Source organism: Lemur catta, chromosome 18, assembly GCF_020740605.2.
Source record: "Lemur catta isolate mLemCat1 chromosome 18, mLemCat1.pri, whole genome shotgun sequence".
Taxonomy (NCBI): Eukaryota; Metazoa; Chordata; class Mammalia; order Primates; family Lemuridae; genus Lemur; species Lemur catta.
The window spans coordinates 38967260-38987345 of NC_059145.1; the positions used below are offsets into that span (position 1 = coordinate 38967260).

Here is a 20086-nt window from a genome sequence, read left to right on the forward strand (position 1 = left end):
ATGAGGAAGGGATCAGATGGCCCTGGGAACAGGCCAGGACTGGGAATGGGGTCAGGGCAGCAGTGGCCCTCTGCAAGTAGGAACTTTCTGACCACCATAGTCACTTAAAGAAAACAGGCAATGGTGCTGCCCTTTGGGCCTGTCCAAAGAGCAGAGGCTGTGAAGGGCAGAGGAGCTGAAGCTGGTGAGGGGCGAGAGACAGGACAACCATGCCTCACTGCAGGGAGAACCTCAATGATCCTTTGAAGAAGTAATCTGGTAATAGTCTTAAAGGTGATGGCAGCTCAAACACTCTAGCCACATGACGCTGACCCTGGGCATCTTCACAGCATTGTTTACAAAAGCAAAAGTCGCTCCAAACTAGGGCAGTGCTATGGGCCACAGTAGCACAGCAGACCACCCCCTGCTGACCCCGGCCCTACAGATGCCCACTAAAATCAATTCGTAATGTGGAAAGATACTCACGGGATAGCGTTTAATGATAAAATAGGATCCAAACTTCTATAAACTTTTGGAAGTGAGGGATATGTTCATTACCTTGACAGTAGTGATGGTTTGACAGGTCATATGTATGTTAAAACTTATCAAATTGTACACTTTAAATACAGGCAGTTTATTGCATGTCAATTATAGCTCAATAAAAATTTTTTAAAGAAAAGAACTGAAGATGACAGATATTTAAAAAGTTTTCTATACAGCATAATCTGAACTACACACATCATGAGATAAAGAAAACAGAAAAGAATCACATTCAAATGATCACATTAGAATAAAGAGGTGATAGATGTTTTTCCTTCTTCTATTTCTAAGTTTCTGCTAAAATGTACTTGTAACTTTTGTATGGACTAAACGTAAACGTATTAAACTAACAAGGAAAAGGGCCTGGTGAGATTTGTACTTTACAAGGTCAGACAGAGGCTACAGGGGGCCAGGGTGGGGCCAAGGTGTGGGCAGGTACATGTGGGGCCAGATGCTGAGTGTGGAGCAGGTGCCAGGTGCTGTGCTGGGCACTGAATGTGCACCTGTTCCCTGCTGTCCACAACACTCACAGAGGAACTAGCACTGAAGAGAGGAAGAATTGGAGTCCAGAAGGCAGACTCTGGCCAGAGGTCTCACAGCCAGGATCAGAGTGAGAGCAGAACCCAGGCCAGTCTGCCCAGAGCCCAGGCTCCCCTTCCCTACCACTGCAGCCTTGGGCCGCTGGTCTGGCCCAGCAGAGTGAGGAGGGGTTACCCACCCAGTCATACCTGCTGGTGGCGGCAGGGGATGCATGGTCAGAAGAGGAAAAGACGCGGTGCAAGTAGTCATTCAGCAGCTTCTCCTGCACAATGCCTGAGGCACAGGTCAGAAGGGGGTAAAGGGTCACATCAGTGCTGCTCTTGTCCCCTGCTGGCCCCTAGTCCTAGGCCAGGCACAGGGGTCAGAAGAACAGCCACGTCGGGTGTTGGAGATGAGCTGGCTCACAGGAACAAGGGGTGCAGCAAGGCCTGAGACTCACTGCACCTAGGACTTTGCTGCCTTTGTCCCTTCCTTCTCTTTCTCCCAACAAAAGAAGCCTCCTCCCTGCCCTGCCAGCCCTTACCTGTGACCCTGGATTTCTCAGCATCTGAAGTCAGCCTATAGCTCTTGCGGGAGAAAGACATGCCAGTCCCCTTGGATGCCATCCTTCATCTCTCATGGGCAGCCAGTGGTCCTGGAGGCTGAGCCAGATGCAGAGCCTGTCTATTCAAGGCCAACCAAGGGCCCTCATACCTCACCTCATCCTGCAGTGGCAGCGAGGCTGGGGAGCAGGTGAGGCCAGGGGCATGCACATTCACAACCCAGGGCAGGGGAAAGCAGGGGCTCCCAGCTTCCTACACAGGGAGGGTAGGTAAGATCTAGGCCCATGTGACAGGGACTACTTCTTGTTCCCCATTGTGTCCCAGTGCCCAGCACAGGGCCTGGCAGAGAGTGGGTACCAGATATATGTTTGTTAAACCCTAACTAAATGTCTCAGCTCTGGGGAAATCAAACCAAAATGTTTAAAGTGACATGGCCCAGGGGCAGAGCTCTGATATCTGTCTCAGTTGTAAGCCATAGTGGGTCCAGCTCATACACAGAAGCAACTACCCTACAGCACATTCCCCCAAGTGTAGACCACCACTGGTCTGGCCATCTCCAGCCACAAGTCCCACTTAGTCTCCCAAGACTGGGGCCTCTTTCTTCAGCCCCAGGTTCCTCCTTTCTCTTGTTCGAGGTCCTGCTAGCTTTTACGTTCCTACACACACAGTAGCCTCCCACCCTATCCAAGCACCTGCCTTGCCCAGCCCTCATCACAAACTCCACTGGTCTTCCTACTGCTGCCTATCCCTCACATATCAGCTGCTCCAGAACCCACTCTAAGTGCCAGGTGCTGGCCTCACTGATCTGAAGTTGTGCTGTCCAACACGGTAGCCACTATCCACATGAGGTTATTTAAATCTGAATTAATTAAGCAGTTTTAAAAATTAACCGTCCGATTTCTCAGTTGCATTAAGTTCAATGACCACGTGTAGCTAACAGTACTCTACCGGACAGCACAGATGAAGAACACATCCACCCATCGCAGAAAGTTCATTAGACAGCGCCCGGTTAGAGCTTGGCTCTCCAGCACTGCCTTAGCCGGCACTCCCTTTTCTGCAGCCCAGTCTCTTATCTCACCCCAAACAGGCCCTCTACTCCCGCCACGAACCGTCTGCCCCTCAGGAAGGTGGTTCTCCCGCCCTGCCGCCCACCACGGGCCCTCAGTGGGCGTCCATGATCGGTGCCCACCTCACCCCAGAGCAGTTGCAGGTCTATCAAATGTGGCCATTCATTTGATCAGCAAACCTTTCAAACACCTACTCCAGGTGTCAGGTGCTGAGGACCCAGGGAAGAGGCAGACCCTGCCCCTGCCGGGAGGCTCCCTGCCACAGCAATTCTGTCCAGCCCCACCGAGGTATCCGGGCTCGGAACCGAACCGACTCGGTCGTCTCGGAGCCCAAGGACGGCGAGGGCAGCGCATGGCTCCCCCAAGTCGCCCGCGTCTGGCCCCAAGCTCCAGAGCACCTGCCAGGCCGGCTCCCTCTCGCAGTCTCGCACAACAGGACGCGATCCCCGCGCGGCAGGCGTCTTCGCACTGGACCGGCCGGGATCGCGAGGGAAGCCGCGGGGACCCGCCCTGCTCAGAGCCCAGCCGCCCCTCACTCACCCCCAGCCTCGGCCGCCGCGACCCGGCTCACAACATCCGCCCAGCCTCTCGGCTACGGCGTCCGTCCAGGGCCAAATCGAGCGTCCGCTCGCGCACTGTGCCTCCAGCCGCGCACGCGCACCAGCCCGCACCCAGCCTCTGCCGGCGGATATTCTGCGCGGCTTCCCGCAGAGTCGTTCCCCGCTTCAGCTTCCCTGGGAGGCCCGACAGCCTCCGACCTCTGCCTGCCCTACGGACGCTCTTAGCCCAGCCTCCGCGGAACGCGACGTCCTAACCGGGATCTTTAGGCTGTCTGTCTTAACGCCTACCCATAATTGGAGACCCAGCCCAGATGTCCTCTAGGACGTCTGAAAGGGTCCCTGCTACCTGTCAGTCACCCCCACCCCTATTTAGGTCCAATAGACAGCCTCGCTCACCTTCCCCGAGATGACACTTCTGGCAGGGAGGTGGGCCTCCCTGAGCTCTCCTGCCAGGGCGTGGGCTGACCTGCCTACAGCTGGGGCCGATAAGGCAGCAAAAGAGGGGAGGCAGTGTTGGAGCTGGAGTAGGTAATGTCCCCCACTTTAGAGGAAAACTGAGGCTCCAAAAAGTTTAATGTCACCACCCAGGGGGTGGAATCCAGGCCTCTGGCGGCTCCCACTTTCACAATGCCCTTGAGCAGACTAGGCTGCAGGGGGCTTCATCCCCACCTCAGGGCACCTCAAGCATCCCCACCAAACCTTCCCAACACCTGCCCACTTTGTTGGGAGGCCTCTCAGGGGTCTAGTTGTACCAGGGTGAGGGCCCTTGCACCTAACCCACGGGGGCCTGAGGCCTGGCTCCACCCAGCTCCTGCCACGGGGTCTCTCAGGTCAGGCCCCAGCAGGCCTGGAGTGGAGGTGTGGAGCCAGAGCCACCCAATCCCGTAGGGACAGGTTTCACAACTTCCCGGATGGGGCTGTGGTGGGTCACAGTGCAGCCTCCAGCCAGGAAAATGGAGTGGCTCCCACTCCTTCTGCTTCTGACGCAGTGCTCAGGGGTCCCTGGTGAGTGCCCCCCACCCTGATCCCCATCTGCCTTCAGGAGGGGGTTAGCCCCATCCTACTATTCTAGGATGAAAGCAAAAGGGAGAACTCACTTTCCTAGCAGGCATGGAGCAGTGACCTTGGCCTCTTGGGGAGAGCTGGGAAGTCCTGGGAACACATATACACGTTGCCCTCTTAGGCCTCCATTAGCACGTCTGCTGTAGCATTGGAGGCAGTGTTGGAACCACACAGAAGTGCACACACACAAAAAGGCAGTGACTCCTCCTGAGCCTGATTTACCCCTCTAACCTAGCATATACCTTTGTGCAGGTGAGAGCCCAGACCTAGAGTCAGAATACCTAGGCTGGGTCCCTGCCTGGGTAGTATGATGGCTCTGAGCCATAGCATTCTCATGTGAGAGATTAGATGGGGCAAGCTTCACAGGGCAAGCACCATCACCCACTGCTCTCATGGAGTGTATGTGTTAGACCTGAGCCCTGCGCTCGGTCCACTGAACGGAAGCACTGGTGATAACCACCATGTCTGGGCCTGCTTCCCCCAGGACATTTTCTTTACAAGTAACTATGCAGAAGGGCTGGGCTGGCCCATGCAAATGCACACAGGGCCCATCCCAGAGGCCATGTAGCTTTGATCCCCTAAATTAACAAAGTGTGGACAGGCGAATATACATGTACTGACATGTATGCTCTATGCCTACCCATGCCCACCCTGCAGGGCAGCGCTCGCCACTGAATGACTTCCAGGTTCTCCGGGGCACAGAATTACAGCACTTGCTACATACAGTAGTGCCCGGGCCTTGGCAGGAGGATGTGGCAGATGCTGAGGAGTGTGCTGGTCGCTGTGGGCCCTTACTGGACTGCCGGTGAGAGGCCACCTGACTTAGATAAGACTGGGGGTGGGGGAACCTGGGCTGCCCAGTTACCCTGTGCCTTCTCCTCCCCAGGGCTTTCCACTACAATGTGAGCAGCCATGGTTGCCAGCTGCTCCCGTGGACCCAGAACTCTCCCCACACAAGGCTGCAACGTTCTGGGCGCTGTGACCTCTTCCAAAAGAAAGGCAAGTGGCTGCAGAGAGGGGAATGGGGGGATAAGGGACCTAGGGCCTCAGCCTGTGTTGATCTTCTGTCTCTTGCTCCCAGACTACATACGGACCTGTATCATGGACAATGGAGTCCGGTACCGGGGCACCATAGCCACGACCACAAGTGGCCTGCCCTGCCAGGGCTGGAGCCACAAGTTCCCCAATGACCACAAGTGAGACAGACACCTTCCCTCCTCCCTGCCTGGAGCCTTCCTCCAGCAAGGAATACAGTGATATTGTCTGTCCCCAGGTACACACCCACACTCAGGAATGGCCTGGAAGAGAACTTCTGCCGCAACCCTGATGGGGACCCGGGAGGTCCCTGGTGCTATACGACAGATCCTGCCGTGCGCTTCCAGAGCTGCGGCATCAAGTCCTGCCGGGAGGGTAAGTGGCAGCAGGCTCAAGCTCGGGGAGGCAGGACTGGCCTATGCCCATCCAGAACGCACTGGCCCTGTGTCCCTAGCCGCTTGTATTTGGTGCAATGGCGAGGATTACCGTGGCGCGGTGGACCGCACTGAGTCTGGACGCGAGTGCCAGCGCTGGGACCTGCAGCGTCCTCACCAGCACCCCTTCGAGCCGGGCAAGTATGTGTGGGCAGGATCGGCGCCCAGGGGACCTGGCTAGGGAGGATCCAGGACTCCAGGGACGGGGCTGTATATAAAGCAATTAGGCGGGGCCAGATGAGCCTGACTCCCAGAGTCTTGTTCACGCCCCATTATTGCCCCCAGGTTCCTCGAGCAAGGTCTGGACGACAACTATTGCCGGAATCCTGACGGCTCCGAGCGGCCCTGGTGCTATACCACGGACCCGCAGATGGAGAGGGAATTCTGCGACCTCCCCCGCTGCGGTGGGCCACGGGGACAGGGCCAGGGAATGTGGGAGGCAGGGCTTGGCTTGGCTGGGGAGGGAGGAGCGGCTGGGCGTGACCCAGCGGTGTGCTGAGAGCAAATCCCGCGAAGCACCATAGACTAGGAAAGGCAGGTCTGGTCCCAACCCTAGCGGGATCTCAGCTCCAGCTCAGGGTTCAACCTGCCTCGGTCCATCCCAGGGTCCCAAGCACAGCCCCGCCACGAGGTCACGACTCTCAACTGCTTCCGCGGAAAGGGTGAGGGCTACCGGGGCACGGCCAATACCACCACCGCGGGCGTACCCTGCCAGCGTTGGGACGCGCAGAGCCCGCATCAGCACCGGTTTGCACCTGAGAAATACGAGTGCAAGTAAGGTGGCACGCGGGCATTAGGGATGTACTCCTGCGGGGGCGGACGAAGGAGGGTAGTCCCGGGGCGTGAACTGAAGGAAGGTGGGGCCTGGGGCGGAGCTGGAGACCCGGCCCCATTCGGAGGCTGGCTGGCTAGGTGGGACCCTGCCAGGGCTGAGTGGGGCTCCTGCTCAGGGACCTACGAGAGAACTTCTGCCGGAACCCCGATGGCTCGGAGGCGCCCTGGTGCTTCACATCGAGGCCCGGCATGCGCATGGCCTTCTGCTACCAGATCCGGCGTTGCGCTGACGACGTGCGGACGGAGGGTGAGCGCCCAGCAGGGCAGCCACAGAGCCGGGGCTGGAGGCGCGGAACCCGAGGGCCCGGAGGACTGGGGCTGATGGCCGCCCCTACCCGCCGCAGACTGCTACCACGGCGCAGGCGAGCAGTACCGCGGCACAGTCAGCAAGACCCGCAAGGGTGTCCAGTGTCAGCACTGGTCAGCACAGACGCCGCACAGGCCTCAGTGAGTCGGTCAGCGCGCCGGGCCCCACCCCGGGCCTTAACCTTTGGGTGGCAAGAGTTGGTGGCTCGAACAGAGCCTGGCAAAGGTTTGAGAGTTCACTCAAATGATTTTGCTCCCCTCCCGCCTAGGTTCACGCCCACCTCGGCCCCACACTCCCAGCTGGAGGAGAATTTCTGCCGGAACCCAGACAGGGATAGCCATGGGCCCTGGTGCTACACTATGGACCCAGGGACTCCATTTGACTACTGTGCCCTGCAACGTTGTGGTAAGCGCTGGTGACACTCCCTTATGACCTTGCCTCAGCCTCCACCAGCAAAGGCTGGCCCCCTTAACCCTAGTGAACTTGGTCTTTCAGATCGTGACCATCAGGCATCCATCCTAGACCCCCCAGGTTTGGACTCGGGCCCGTTGTGGGTTGGGGCCCTTTTGTCCCCCATCTCCACCCAGTGGGTGGTTTATCCAGGACACCCCATCCCCCAGACCAGGTGCTGTTTGAGAAGTGTGGCAAGAGGGTAGATCGGCTGGACCAGCATCGATCCAAGCTGCGTGTGGTCGGGGGCCAGCCAGGCAACTCACCCTGGACGGTCAGCTTGCGCAACCGGTGAGGCATAACTGCGTCTCCCCAAGAGAGAAACTGAGGCTGTGTCCTCTATAGTTATGCCAGTGTGGGGTGGGAACCTGTGCCTGACCCCACAGGTCCCAGCCAGATGGCAGGTCCAGCCATGTCTCAGTACTCACTGTTCCCTCTCCTAATTTTACTCCTCCAGGCAGGGCCAGCATTTCTGCGGGGGGTCCCTTGTGAAGGAGCAGTGGGTACTGACTGCCCGGCAATGCTTCTCCTCCTGGTGAGCCTCCCTTGGGTTTGGGGACCCAGTCCTACCCCCTAGCCTTCATCCTTCCCCCAGCCACCTTCCCAAGGCAAGCCAACAAGTGAACCTTGGGGCAGCAAGAGTTACGAATGACCTAGCAGAGCTTCTCTCCCAGCCATATGCCTCTCACGGGCTATGAGGTGTGGTTGGGCACCCTGTTCCAGGACCCACAGCCCGAGGAGCCAGGCCTGCAGCGGGTCCCCGTAGCCAAGATGGTATGTGGGCCCTCAGGTTCCCAGCTTGTCCTGCTTAAGCTGGAGAGGTATGTGGACAAGTTGAGAGGGTGTGAGGTGGGGCTGGGCCTTGTGGTTTCAGCCCCTGAGCACCCCTATTCCTGCTAAAGATCTGTGACCCTGAACCAGCGCGTGGCCCTGATCTGCCTGCCCCCTGAGCGGTATGTGGTGCCTCCAGGGACCCAGTGTGAGATCGCAGGCTGGGGTGAGAGCAAAGGTAAGAGCACAGTGCACGGGCATGGACTGCTCTGAGCCTGGAAGTCCAGTTCTGGATCCTACTGCAGGGCCTTCTCCTCCCCATTCCCCTCACTGCAGGTACAGGTGATGGCACAGTCCTAAACGTAGCCTTGCTGAATGTCATCTCCAACCGGGAGTGTAACATCAAGCACCGAGGACGCGTACGGGAGAGTGAAATGTGCACTAAGGGACTGCTGGCCCCCGTGGGGGCCTGTGAGGTCAGTGGCAGGGCCCCTGGGCCAGCCCAGGGAGGGTATGGGGGCCTGGAAGTGTACTACTTCATCATGAAGGGGGCCAGTCATTGCCATGGCCCTCATCATGTGGTTCTCCAACCTGCCAGGGTGACTACGGGGGCCCACTTGCCTGCTTTACACACGACTGCTGGGTCCTGGAGGGAATTATAATCCCCAACCGAGTGTGTGCGAGACCCCGCTGGCCAGCTGTCTTCATGCGTGTCTCTGTGTTTGTGGACTGGATTCACAAAGTCATGCGGCTGGGCTAGGCCCGGCCCCAACCCCATGTGCTTTGGGAGAGGATGAAACTTCCTGTCAGACATAAAGCCACCTTTTCCTCTTTATGCCTGTACAGAGTGCTTCTTAGCCTCTGCTTCCAGGGAATGAATTGGTGACACTTTGCCAGGGCCTGGGTGGCTTGAGCCCAGCACACTCTGGGCTGGGTGGTCTGAGCCTAGAACTACCTTTGCCTGTGGGTGCTATGGATGGGCAGGGCCTCACTAGTCTCCCAGATACAGTCTTGGGAAGGGAAGGGCGATGCAGGGCAGACAGAAGGGGCTGCAACAGAGAGAGCTACCCTGGTATGGAGTCCCAGTCAGCCAGGACAAGCAGAGGCTGAGCCTCCCACTGTCCCCTCCCCTCTCACACCAGAGGCAGATGAAGCCCTTGTGGCTACCATACCCAGAACCTAGGGTCTCTGAACCGCAGGGTGGGGGCTAGGGGTGGCTTGGTACAAAGTACCAGCAGGAACCACGCTCTGTGTCCTAATTTATTATAACTACATAGCCCCCATTCCTTTGCCCACCCATCCATGAAGTTCAGAGCCCAGAAAGCCTGTTGCTGCTCTGCCAGACCCTGGAGCTCCCCAAGAGGGAGTGTGGCACAGGCTGGCCAGTTCACGCAGAATGGCAGGGCTTCAGCAGCCCAAGTGCGTGCGTAGCCAGAGCACAGCATTCATGAAGCTGTCTGACTCCACCTCCACCTCTGATAGTGCGTGGGTGCTTTTGGGATAGAGCAGGAGCCTGTAGAGATTGGGCAGTAGGGTTTAAGGTTGGAGGGCCCTCCCCTGCTCACCTGCCCACCAGCTGCCAAGGCTGTCCACTCAGCCCAAGCTACACTCACCGAACAGGCACATTCCGGGCCTTGAGGGCACGGTAATACTCCACACCCTGCTTGAAGGGCACACGCCGGTCCTCTTGGCCTAGCATCAGTAACAGCGGTGTCTTCACCTGGGTATGTGGGGAGGGGCAAGGAGCCATGGTGAGCTGGGCCCCGGGTTCTGGAAGGATGCAGCACACAGGGGAAGGAGAAAGGCCACATACCTGAGGGATATATTTGATGGGCGACTTCTTCAGCATCTCAGCCCACACAATGCAGTCCGGCAGGCAGTCACTGCTGTAAGGGAAGCCAGCCTCCACCACACACCTGCGAGAGACCGAGCTGATGCAGCCCCAGGAATTCTGGGGCCTGCAGGGTCTGCATGGGAATATGGAGTGGAGGGGAGAAGGGCAGGGACCTGCGTACACACCCACCAGTCAGGGATGTCAGTGGAGCCCATCATGGAGGCAATGTTGATCACAGGGTTCCGGGCCACGCAGGCGCTGTAGGTCTCTGGGTACTGACCAATCAGGTGGCAGGAGAGGAAGCCACCATGGGAACCACCCATAAGGGCCACGCGGCTTGCATCAAAGTGCTCGTCCTGCAGCACCTGCTGCACTGCAAACTACAGGGTGGGGCAAAGCATGCTGCAGCCAGCTGCCTGCCCAGCTAAGTGGAGCCACACCCCTGACAGCCCATCCTCCAGCTTGTCCAGAAGCCCTAGCCCCATGCTACCTGGACGTCCTTCACATCCTGGTGGCCCACATTGCCTGGGAGGGAGAGGATGCTGTCCTGGCCAAAGCCCGTGGAGCCACGATAGTTCACTAGAGGCCAGAGAGGGACCAGACAGGGTAGTCAGGCAACATTCCCAGCCCCCTGGACACCTTTTCACACATCTGTGAAGTGGGCTCTGGGACCAGATGTACCACGGACTATCGAGGGGAAGGGGCCAAGAGATTTGAGGCTGCTGTCCAATGACCACAGCACCCTTTCCATGGAAGTCCCACTTTATCACATGCCATGGAGCCGGAGGCTGGGCCAGGGCAGTTCCTGGTGGTACTTACTAGGTCTGGGATACAGAAAGGCCTGGAGACTGGTGTGGCACCTATGGTGCTTGTCAAACCAGGCCCACCACCTCACTCCACCATAGCCCTGACAGTCACAGGTCCCTGCTTGCTCACCTAGTAATACTGCAAAACCCATCTTGCAAAGCACGGCTGGGAACAGCATCCAGGCAGTGACAAAGGATGAATGGGGCCCCCCTGCAGATACGGAACAGAGGGTGAAAAGGCCAGCTAGGAGGCGGGGTGGGAGGGCAAGGACACTTAGGCCAGATGCCTACCGTGGGGCATGACAACCATGGGCACCTGGGTCTTATCTGGAGGGTTGCTGGGCTGCAGGAGGATTGCTTCAAAGTCAAGGCCAGCTGCAGGGAGAGGGCAGTGGTCAGCAGGGCCAGAGCTACTGCCCAGGGCCTTCCCTGACCAAGGTCCCATCTATAGCTGCAGGTCTGGGGCTCACCTCTGGAGCAGAGACCTGGCCAAGGTAGTCGCACCATAACACATGGACCCTAGAAGGCTCATGCTCCTTCTGCCCCAGTCAGGGAACCCCACTCTCTGCAGGGACAGCACTCTGGATGAGGTGTGGCCACCGAGACCTTGTGTAAGGCCTGCATTCTTTGGGCCTTGGTTTTCCTACCACAGATGATTTGGCCCTGTGGTGCCCAGTTCTGGTACCGAGAGCAGGCTCTCAGATACCTGGATGCCACTCCCGTGACCATCCCCAAGAGGGAAAAAAACCCTCATACAGGTAACCCCAGGAACCTCCACAATGTGAGACAGGAGGCAGGAAAGGGGTCACCACAGATGCTGCGTGCTGTGGAACCTGAAGGAGGTATCCCGCACTGCACCTGGCCCAGCTCACCATACTGCACATTCTCTTGCTCTTGAGGTGGCTGTAGCACCCGGATGCTCCAGTGGATATCGGGAATGGACTCAGCCTCCTCCAGGGACACCCACAACACTGACTGTTTCTTCCCTGCAGGAGGCAGGAACCCAACTTTCTGCCAAAGGGAAGGAATGTGTCATAGGTGGCCTTACTGCCTCCCTGCCCTTCTACTCCTGCCCAGAGTGGGAGGTAGGCAGCTCTCACTATGCTGGGCCCTCTACCCACCTCCAGAGGGTACAACATGGCTTCCTGTTGTGAGCTGGTATATACCAAGGTACTCACGCTCTCACATAAGCACACCCCACCCCCCTCAGTTTCTAGGCTCTGCTGTCTTGTGTTCTGTCATGCCAGACAACTGGGCACTTCCCCAGGTACCCTGTTCTGGACAGAAACACACCCGAGCCCAACCAGTTCATCCCTGTGACTGCCAAACCCTCATGGACCATGTGGGGCTCGGCCTGTGTCTTGGCTCCTCTACGTCCTGACCAGCCATGGTCAGACCCTGGGGCCAGTTCTCTGACCTGGGGAGCTCTGTCTGCCTAGAACCCCTGCCTCCTGGCCTGGGACCCACCAATACTCACCAGGCTTGGGGGTAGGTTGGGTGTGGAAAACTGTGCCACCATGAGGTCCCGGTCAATTGTGAGCAGCTTCCAGCTTCCACCTGACCCCCCTGGAGAAGGCAAATGCCACTAAGTGCCTGGCAAAGGCCACCAACTTTCCCACCTTCTCTCTGCAGAGTCCCTGACTAGAGGCTCTATGGAAAGGTGCCCTTTCCACCCTGAGAAGCATCTCCCACAAGCACCCAACTGCACAGTCCCTTGGTCATCCGGCAGACACTGGGCCTGGGAACTGCCAGACCTGGGGACACACCAGACCACCAGGCACATCTGCCTACTCCTCGATGACTATAGTACGCAGGGTATGCAGGGATGGCAGCTGAGCCCAGGGAGGTCATTGGGGGTAGGGCAGTATGCTGATTCTGGGCAGTGGGGTCCAAGCAGATTCTTAAGCAGGAATTGAACAATGAGAAGTAGCTTTGGAACTATACTTTGGCAGCTTTGTGGAGGAACAGGTACAGTCAGGGCAGGTGGAGAACTCAAAAGACATTTCAGGGGCAGAATTACCAGGCCTAAGTATGGGAAAGATGGGGGCACCATCTGGGGCTTCTCCTAGGCCCTGAGGTGGCAGAGCTGTCTCTGCCTCAGATACGGCACCCAAGGTTTGGGGAGGGGAAAGGTGGACTCTGGCAGGTCTTGATAAGACAGTTTGGTGAGTTTTAGGAGCAGGGGCGGGGCCATGCTGAGGCTGGGCCAGGACTCATGGAGCAGAGTTAGTGCTGAAGGGCAGTGGAGCAGGGGAGGTTGTCTGTCGACTGGGTCAGAGTCTTGCATGGGCAGGGTCTCTGGGGGACTGTTAATAAAGGCTGCAGAACACTCAGTGGTACAGAGCGGTTGAGAGTGCCACCACTGCCCCACGTGCTGGAGCTCCAGCTCTACCCCTGACCAGGCTGCCCGCTCACCAGCCCTGCCGTGACCCCGACCCCCAAAGCCCTTGCTCACCAGCTGTGAGGGAGGTCACGCTGCCTGTCTGGGTGTCCACAGCAAACAGGTCCTAAAGCAGAGGGGAGGCCACATGTGGCACCACATCCAAGAGTCCCATGGGTCCCTTCCCTATCTCCTCTTTACCCTCCTGGGGACCCCTGGGCCAGGCCAGGACTGTGAACAGCTATGTGATGGTTCTTCAGTGCAGCAGGGAGTACCAAGCGGGCCTGGGTTCAAATCCCAGCCCCATCACAACCTGCTGAGTGACCCTAGGCAAGGTAAGAAATACCTTTAGCCCCTTTGAGTTAGCATGAGGACCAAATGATATCATACCCAAAAAGAGCCTGGCATATAACATAGGTGCCCTCTCTCCATTTCCGGGAGAAGGGATCAGACCTTTCTCCATCTGTTGCCCTTACAAAGTGTTCAGGGACCCACCCCAGTGGCAGCCCCTTGTCCCCCAGCTGGAAATGCCTAGGAGGGGTTACAGGGTTGCATCTCAGCGTCAGGTGAGAAGGCGAAGAGTTCTGTTGTGGGGCACCAGGGAAGCCAGTCCTCTCAAGGAGAAGTGAGTCCAGGACAGGGGCAGGAAGAGTTTTAAGGGGCCGGTGAGACCTGTGGCTGGGCATTCCACCCAGCAGTGTGCATGTGCTATGCCCCAGGGGCCCAGGGTTCCCAGGGGTTGGTCACAGGGGATGCATCTCAACAGTCAGGGTCCCTTACCTGCCGGCTACGCTGAGCCGAGTCGAAGACCACTCTCTGGCTGTCAGCTGACCAGCATCCCAGAGACAAAAGGCTGCTGTAGATTCCAGAGAAGTTCTCTGCAAAGATAGGAGCGCTGGGGCTACATCCAGGAGTGCAGGTTTGGGGGAGTCAAGACTACAAGACAGGCTGGGCTATTGGAGGATTCACCTGAGGCCCCTGCACCCAGTGGCAGAATGACAGTCCCACATGTGGGGGTACTCTAGGCAATGAGGAGCTGCCCAAGTAGGAGGCTGAGGGTCAGAGCTCAACAGCTTCTGAGAGAAGCCCTGGGTGCTCAGAAGAAAAGCACTTGCTTTCCTAAGAGTTGCTCCTATTGAGCCCCTGGTGGGCACCAGGTGCTTTAACCAAGATAATACCTGTCTGTCCACTCTGTGCTTAGCACAGCACCTGGCACAGAGGATTTGATATATGTACCCTTTAACGTCATCACTCACTTAACCCTAACTCCAATCCTACAAGAAAGGCAGGGACACAGATGAAGAAATGAAAGCTCAGAGAGGCCAGGACACTGTCCGAGGACACATGACTAATGAGGGAGAGAGCTGGGATTCAGACTAGGTCCCTACCACTGTATCCCTGCAACCCAAAGAGAAGACAAAGAGACCATCCTTTGTCCACTGGACTCCTGGAACTGACTGGGTGGTCTGAGAAAACAAGGGATTCTCTCCCCTCATGTCCTTGCAATGGTCCAGAATCCCAAGCAGAGCTGTGAACACCAGAGACTGAGACAGGAACCTCTCAGCCAAGAGCCACCCTCCCAGAGACCTGGCTGACTCAAGGGCTCAGAATGGACAAATGTTGCTGGGGTCGGGGTGGAGGGTAGGGCAATACAGCATCCTTGGACCCAAGGCCTCTCAAGTATGACATTCCAACACAGTGTACTTCTTGAAATCCACTCGAAGGAACAAGGGTTTTAACCAGCCATTGGAAAAAGAAGGAAAATCAAATTATAAGCTGCAGCACAGGAATTAAGTTATCTAAATCCTCAGCTAGCTTGGACAACCCTGATCTCAGCTTTGGTTCAGCTAACTCCTTTCTATCAGAACTGTTCCCTACAGTGACAGCCCCACTCCCTGGCCCAGCAGGGAGGAAGGGCCCTCAGAAGGAACCCAGGAAGAGCTGGATAAGGATGACACAGACGGCATGAAAACACAGAGCTGCAGGCTCCACTGCAACTAGCCAGCCAGGCACCCCTTACCTCCCAGCTGCCGAAGCACAACATCCACCACCACTGAGGTGACCTTGGTATACCAGTCATACTGCAAGAGAACACAATGGTCAGGCCCACCAAGGGACAGGCAGTGCCTTCAGGGCACAGATTCCTGTGCCTGTCCCCTTCCATGGTAGCCTAAGGGGAGCAAGGGGGGGACCTGAGATGAGCTTAACATATCTCCTTTCTGGTGACCTGGACCAGATGCCCTGAGGGGCCTCAGATAGGCAGTCCCTCTGACTTTTCACCAGGGGCCCAGAGTTCTTCCTGGAAGGGACTAGGACTGTGTAACTCCCTGCTGTATCCCAGCCCCTTGCAGAGCCTGGCTCCATGCAGACGAGAACAAAGGGGAGAGGCATCCTGAAAGATGGAAGATGCTCTCAAGGTGGCGAACTCCGACAGTGCAAAGCCCTCCAGGCTGGCACTCTCAGCCTCCAGGCCCTGCCTGCAGAGGACCGGCAGAATTACTACCGCTGCTGCACCTGGGACACGGAGGGCATCCGCTTATGGCCCATGGGAGCACTTCAGTGCTCATCCACCAGCTCTTCTTCATGCCGACCACCCTCTCACCCCCACCCACCTCCAGCTCACCAGGCACAGCTGGCTACACTGATGATGGGGGATCAGAGATGGGTACCGCAGGTAGACGATGCGACACTGGTCTGGGCTTAGCCGGGGAGATGAGACAGCCAGGGAATCATCTGAGAGGTGCTCTGGGCCAGACAGAAATGTGAGTATCACTCAGGCTGGCAAGGCCAACATGTGTCAGCAAAGCACAGGTGGGCACCAGCCACTTACCGCACTTTCCCCCGATGAGGTCCACATAGTACAGGGCTGACCTGGAACCAGAGACACACTCAGTTTCAAGGCCAACTGGGGTGTAGGGCCCCCTGCCTTGCCCCAATTCCTCACCTTCGATTGGTGCAAAAGCGGATGCCCAGCCGGAAGGGCTCATGCCACCAGCCCACAAACACCACACCCGTGTCTCCAGGGGCCCAGAATGCCTGTAAACAAGACCACACGGCAGGTGTGAGCAAGGGGCAGTAGCTCAAGCAGGGCCCCCAGACTCCAGGAGGGACACAAGCTGAGTTGTTGCTGACCTGTCCAGGGGACACATTCTCAGGGACCCCCTCAAGCACAGAGATGTTGCCACTCTCAATATCCAGCACGCAGAGCACAGGGGTGCTTTTGGAAACCATGTTTTCTCCCCAGTCTTCATAAAACACAAACTGATCCCCCTAAGAACACAAGAAACTCAATGCTCAGCCTGTCTACAAGATCCTGCCCTGCTTCCTAGAAGCCAGTGCCTCCCCAGGTCCGACAGGTACAGTGTGGGAAGGAAGCACTCTTAGTCCCAGGGCTGCCCTGCAGGGCCTTCATGGACTGGCCATGGCCATGAGCACCTTGATGGCCTGGTCTGGCTTCTTCGGCCTGGCCATCTCGTCATCGCTGGCACTGGCGTCTAAGGCTTTGGTCTGAAAAAAGGACTCAGCCTTGGGGCGCTTCTTCTCTGCCACATACAACAAGTGTGTCTCCGAGTGTGACCAGGACAGGCAGCCAAAGCAGTCTGGATGCAGGGAGGGCCAATTAGCAGGAGCCCAGGGCTTTGGCTGCCCCTCCTGTCCACCCTGTCTGCTCACCAGCCGAGCGCCTCACCGTCATCATAAATGGGCCCGTGTTTCTCCAGTGCTGACAGGTTGAAACTCTTGAGTTTCCGGTTCTTCTCCCAGACCTGAGGACATCTGGGCATCAGGCTATCTGCCCAGCCTGATCTGTGGGGCTCAGTCCCCAGCTGCCACCACCTGGCCCCTTGAAGACTCACCTCTAGGAACTGCTTCTCCTCCCCAGGGCCCGTACCTCCAGCCTTGCGCAGCACGGCTTTCATAGTGCCTGAAGGAGACTCTCTGCTTAGCAATCTGAGGAGGGCATGGAGTAACAGGTCATGATTACCTTGCACCCAACCATAGCCCTGTCCTGCCCCCTGGCTGCTCACCTCTTAGAAAAGATTCCTGAGGGTTTGGCCTCACATCAGCCCCTGTAGCACTTCTAGCCCCACTACAGCAGCTGCCTTGCCTCTCCTGCTTGGGGCAGGGACTCTTCTCCCCAGCTCTCTGGGCCATGATACACTCCAGTCTGGGCTGAGTTTGAAGCAAGCCTCCAGTGCTTATCAGGCCATGCCACCAGACTGAATGGGCTCTCAAGAGGCAGTAATCTGGCTCCTGGCCTCCCTTCTGGGCCCTAACCCACATCTAGGCACATGGTGGACATTCATAAAAGGCTTGCATTGTAGATGGCTGTGGCCTTGTCCACAAGTTTCCTCCCTCAAACTTACTCTCCCCGGGTTTCCACACTGTTGCCTGCAGGCCCTGCAAACACCACTGAGTCTCCATCATGGAAAACCAGGTACTGGCGGCAGAATCGGATGTTCTCCATGCGTTCCAGGTCCCTCTGGGTCCACTCTGTGAGAGGAGACATGAGGTTGCTCAACTTGTCTTGGCGAGTCCTGGCCACTGCCCCTCACCCCGGAAGGCTCACACCCATCTTCCCTAGTCTGTCTCCCAACACTCCACGTGCAGGCTGGACAATGCTTGGCCACAACCCAAGTCTAGGCCTCCAGAGCCTGAGCTGACAGCCTCTTGGAGAGAACCCACTATTAACCCACTGCAATCTTGAGGGTAGTCTGACATGTGTATGGGGTGGGGTGGTAGGGGAGAGCCTCACAAGGCCCACACCCCGAACCCAGGTCTGAGTTCTACTCCCACACCCTCAACCCATGCACTCATGGGCACCGTTCGGCAACGCCCCCAACGCGCCCCCCCCACCTGTGTGCAAAGACCTGTGGGAGTGTACTCTCCAACCCTAGGCCGGCTCCCTCCACACCGGCGTGTAGTGTGAGCCCTCCACATCCCCCTCCTCTCCACCCAAGTGCACGGCTCCGTCGCCAACCAATTCCCCTCCATACACACACCAGTGTGCACCGTCCGGTAGAGGCCCCCGTACTGCGTGGTGACCTCCGGGCCCAGGCAGGCGGCGCTCAGCGCGGGCTGGCGGCTAAGGGCCCGGTACAGCGCCGCCGCCTCCTCGGGCTCGCTCGGCAGCACCTGCGCAGGGGACACACCAGGGTCAGGCACGGCCCGGGCTACAGGGAACACAGCAACCGCGGGCCGAGCCCTCACCTGACGTTCCATGGTCTCCTCTCTGCCGCTGGGGCGAGGCGGGGCGTGGCGGGGGTTGGAGTGCCCGGAAGTGAAGCCTCAGAGGGCGGAGCCTGGGGCGACTCGGCCTGCTTCCGCCGCCGCGTATCTGGCAGGGCGGGGCCTTTGATGAATGGGCGAGGATCGTTAGCGGAGGGGGCGGGGCCTTGGTGGTACGAAGGAGGGGCCTGTGAGGCAGAGGTTCTGGAGGGGACAGGGCAGGGATCTCGAGAAAAGGAGCAAGCCTTTAAGGGGCGGGCAAAGCAAGTGCGACCCAGACCTCTTACTGAGAGGGGAGGCAGTGGGATCTCCGAGGAGAGAGGGAGACCCTGTGGAAGCGGAATACAAGAGCGGGTCTTCAGGGAGGGGTGAGGTCTGTGAGAAGCTAAAAGGCCTACGTGAGAAGGGGGTGGGGCCTGGGTCAGTACCGGGCTGTGAGGCCAAAGAAACGAGGTCGGACGGGGGTGGGTCCTGAGCGCTCGCGGGGCGGGGCCTGAGGAATGCGGTCCAATGAATCTTTCAGGGTGAGGACGGGGCGGGGCTCGTCAGGAGCTGAGAGCTGCGGGGGATGCTGATCAATGAACCGATGGGGGTCTAGCCCGCCGCTGCGTGGGTCTCCTGTGGGTGACTGTAGGGTCCCTCCCTGTCCACGACAAAGCAAACATTCACTAGACGGTACCAGGCCCTGTCCTGGAGGGACTCCCAGGCAGACGGAAAGAATGGCGCAGGTCCGTGCTGAGCGCTCGGAGCAGGGCTCTGGGATGTGGGACAAAAAGGGGCGGGTGCCCAGATCTCAGGGTACTGCCTGGACTTATCTTTCGCCAGGCCTGCCCAAAGAACTATCTGTTCCCGCAGCCTTCACCCACCCTTCTCAGTGGCGCTTTGCTGGGGATCGTGAACAGGTGGGCCTCTGCCTTCCTCCGCAGACCTCTACCCAAGCTCTTGGGTGTGTAGGGCCAGGTGGGCTTAGGCTCCATCCAGGATCAGAACGCTTCCTGTGGAAAGAAGAACCTGGGCAGGCAGGCTCCCTCTGCATGTGGCACAGGACTGGGCAGGCTAAGGTGGCAGCGGAGGGCAGGAGAGGCTGGCCAGCAGTCAAGCCAGTACGGATGTCCCCTCCTCCATATACCATGAGCCTGGCTGGTCTTCCATACCTCAGAGCTCTGGCTCCCTGCACCATCCCTTGCCTTTGACAGAGATTCCCACTTGCCTGGCCTGCAGCTTCCCCTTCCCCATCAGCCATATCATTACTTACTTAACATTACTAGTTAAGTAAAAAAGAGTCCCCGCTTTCTGAGGCCACTTGCATTTGAGAGCACTCAGTGTGTACAGGACTGTATGAAGGCCATAACCAGGAATAGAAAGAGTGGCCCCAGCCACCAATCTGGGTAGAAAGGTTGGAAACTAGGATGTTCATCAGGTGTTGTTTATAATAGGAAACCTGGGAACATGGTGCCTGTTCCTCAGGATGTGTGCTGTAGACTGGCTGTAGACTCACAGTGTATCTCTCTGGATATTGGGCACTGAAAGATGAACATGTAAGTACCTGGAATGAACATGTGGAAATGAACAGGAGCCTAGAAAATGGTGCACTGCCCTTCCTGGCTTCTGTTTAAAATGAAAAAGAATAGAGAAACAAACAGGAAGGAAGGACATGCATCAAGATGTTAAGATTCTTTTTGTTCATCTGCGTTTTAAAAAAAATTTTCTAGCAACTTT

At 57.6% G+C, this 20086-nt stretch overlaps 3 protein-coding genes across 11 annotated transcripts in view; 1 reads left to right on the top strand and 2 right to left on the bottom strand.

Moving 5' to 3' along the window:
• RNF123 (ring finger protein 123) overlaps window positions 1-4027 on the bottom strand; it is a 27999-nt gene extending 23972 nt beyond the window's left edge. For 3 of the 6 annotated variants that reach the window (XM_045530218.1, XM_045530214.1, XM_045530217.1), the window contains exons 1-3: window positions 3209-3292; window positions 1583-1700; window positions 1248-1332 (exon numbers count right to left, since the gene is read on the bottom strand). In XM_045530218.1, coding sequence (XP_045386174.1) covers window positions 1248-1332; window positions 1583-1664 — 167 coding nt within the window. In that variant the 5' untranslated portion in view covers window positions 1665-1700; window positions 3209-3292. The other 3 variants (XM_045530215.1, XM_045530216.1, XM_045530219.1) reach the window with 3 other exon arrangements.
• On the top strand, window positions 3824-8956 carry MST1 (macrophage stimulating 1). 3 transcript variants are annotated; one of them, XM_045530223.1, is made up of 18 exons: window positions 3824-4233; window positions 4948-5095; window positions 5177-5289; window positions 5372-5486; window positions 5564-5700; window positions 5780-5906; window positions 6055-6170; window positions 6365-6533; window positions 6710-6840; window positions 6938-7040; window positions 7169-7305; window positions 7396-7431; window positions 7521-7641; window positions 7808-7885; window positions 8025-8171; window positions 8253-8359; window positions 8458-8597; window positions 8720-8956. In XM_045530223.1, the coding sequence occupies exons 1-18, from the start codon at window positions 4140-4142 to the stop codon at window positions 8879-8881; spliced, it is 2181 nt and encodes a 726-aa protein (XP_045386179.1). In that variant the 5' UTR covers window positions 3824-4139; the 3' UTR covers window positions 8882-8956. The 3 variants fall into 3 exon arrangements, with proteins under 3 accessions (XP_045386179.1, XP_045386178.1, XP_045386181.1); XM_045530222.1 differs by having other exon boundaries at window positions 5780-5900; window positions 6045-6163; XM_045530225.1 differs by lacking the exon at window positions 6710-6840 and having other exon boundaries at window positions 5780-5896; window positions 6045-6163.
• Window positions 8957-9368: 412 nt separating this feature from the next.
• Window positions 9369-18472, bottom strand: APEH (acylaminoacyl-peptide hydrolase). 2 transcript variants are annotated; one of them, XM_045530220.1, is made up of 22 exons: window positions 18350-18472; window positions 18142-18274; window positions 17506-17632; window positions 16996-17089; window positions 16830-16905; window positions 16577-16740; window positions 16274-16411; window positions 16086-16177; window positions 15972-16012; window positions 15765-15886; window positions 15162-15222; window positions 13922-14019; window positions 13217-13268; window positions 12239-12327; window positions 11634-11772; window positions 11053-11136; window positions 10892-10972; window positions 10446-10534; window positions 10145-10335; window positions 9935-10037; window positions 9735-9841; window positions 9369-9634 (listed from the first exon to the last, which is right to left on the bottom strand). In XM_045530220.1, exons 1-22 carry the CDS (start codon window positions 18359-18361, stop codon window positions 9529-9531), a joined length of 2199 nt encoding a protein of 732 aa, XP_045386176.1. In that variant the 5' UTR covers window positions 18362-18472; the 3' UTR covers window positions 9369-9528. The 2 variants fall into 2 exon arrangements, with proteins under 2 accessions (XP_045386176.1, XP_045386177.1); XM_045530221.1 differs by lacking the exon at window positions 11053-11136 and having other exon boundaries at window positions 18350-18404.
• Window positions 18473-20086: the final 1614 nt, after the last annotated feature.

Coding starts and splice junctions, on each gene's coding strand:
- MST1 (XM_045530223.1), top strand. CDS start 4,140: ATGGGGCTGTGGTGGGTCACAGTGCAGCCTCCAGCCAGGAAAATGGAG. Junction 7,432..7,520: donor ATCCATCCTAGACCCCCCAG/GTTTGGACTCGG, acceptor CCCATCCCCCAG/ACCAGGTGCTGTTTGAGAAG. Junction 7,642..7,807: donor ACGGTCAGCTTGCGCAACCG/GTGAGGCATAAC, acceptor TTACTCCTCCAG/GCAGGGCCAGCATTTCTGCG.
- APEH (XM_045530220.1), bottom strand. Junction 16,741..16,829: donor CGGGCCCATTTATGATGACG/GTGAGGCGCTCG, acceptor CCCTGCATCCAG/ACTGCTTTGGCTGCCTGTCC. Junction 16,178..16,273: donor AGAATGTGTCCCCTGGACAG/GTCAGCAACAAC, acceptor TCTTGTTTACAG/GCATTCTGGGCCCCTGGAGA.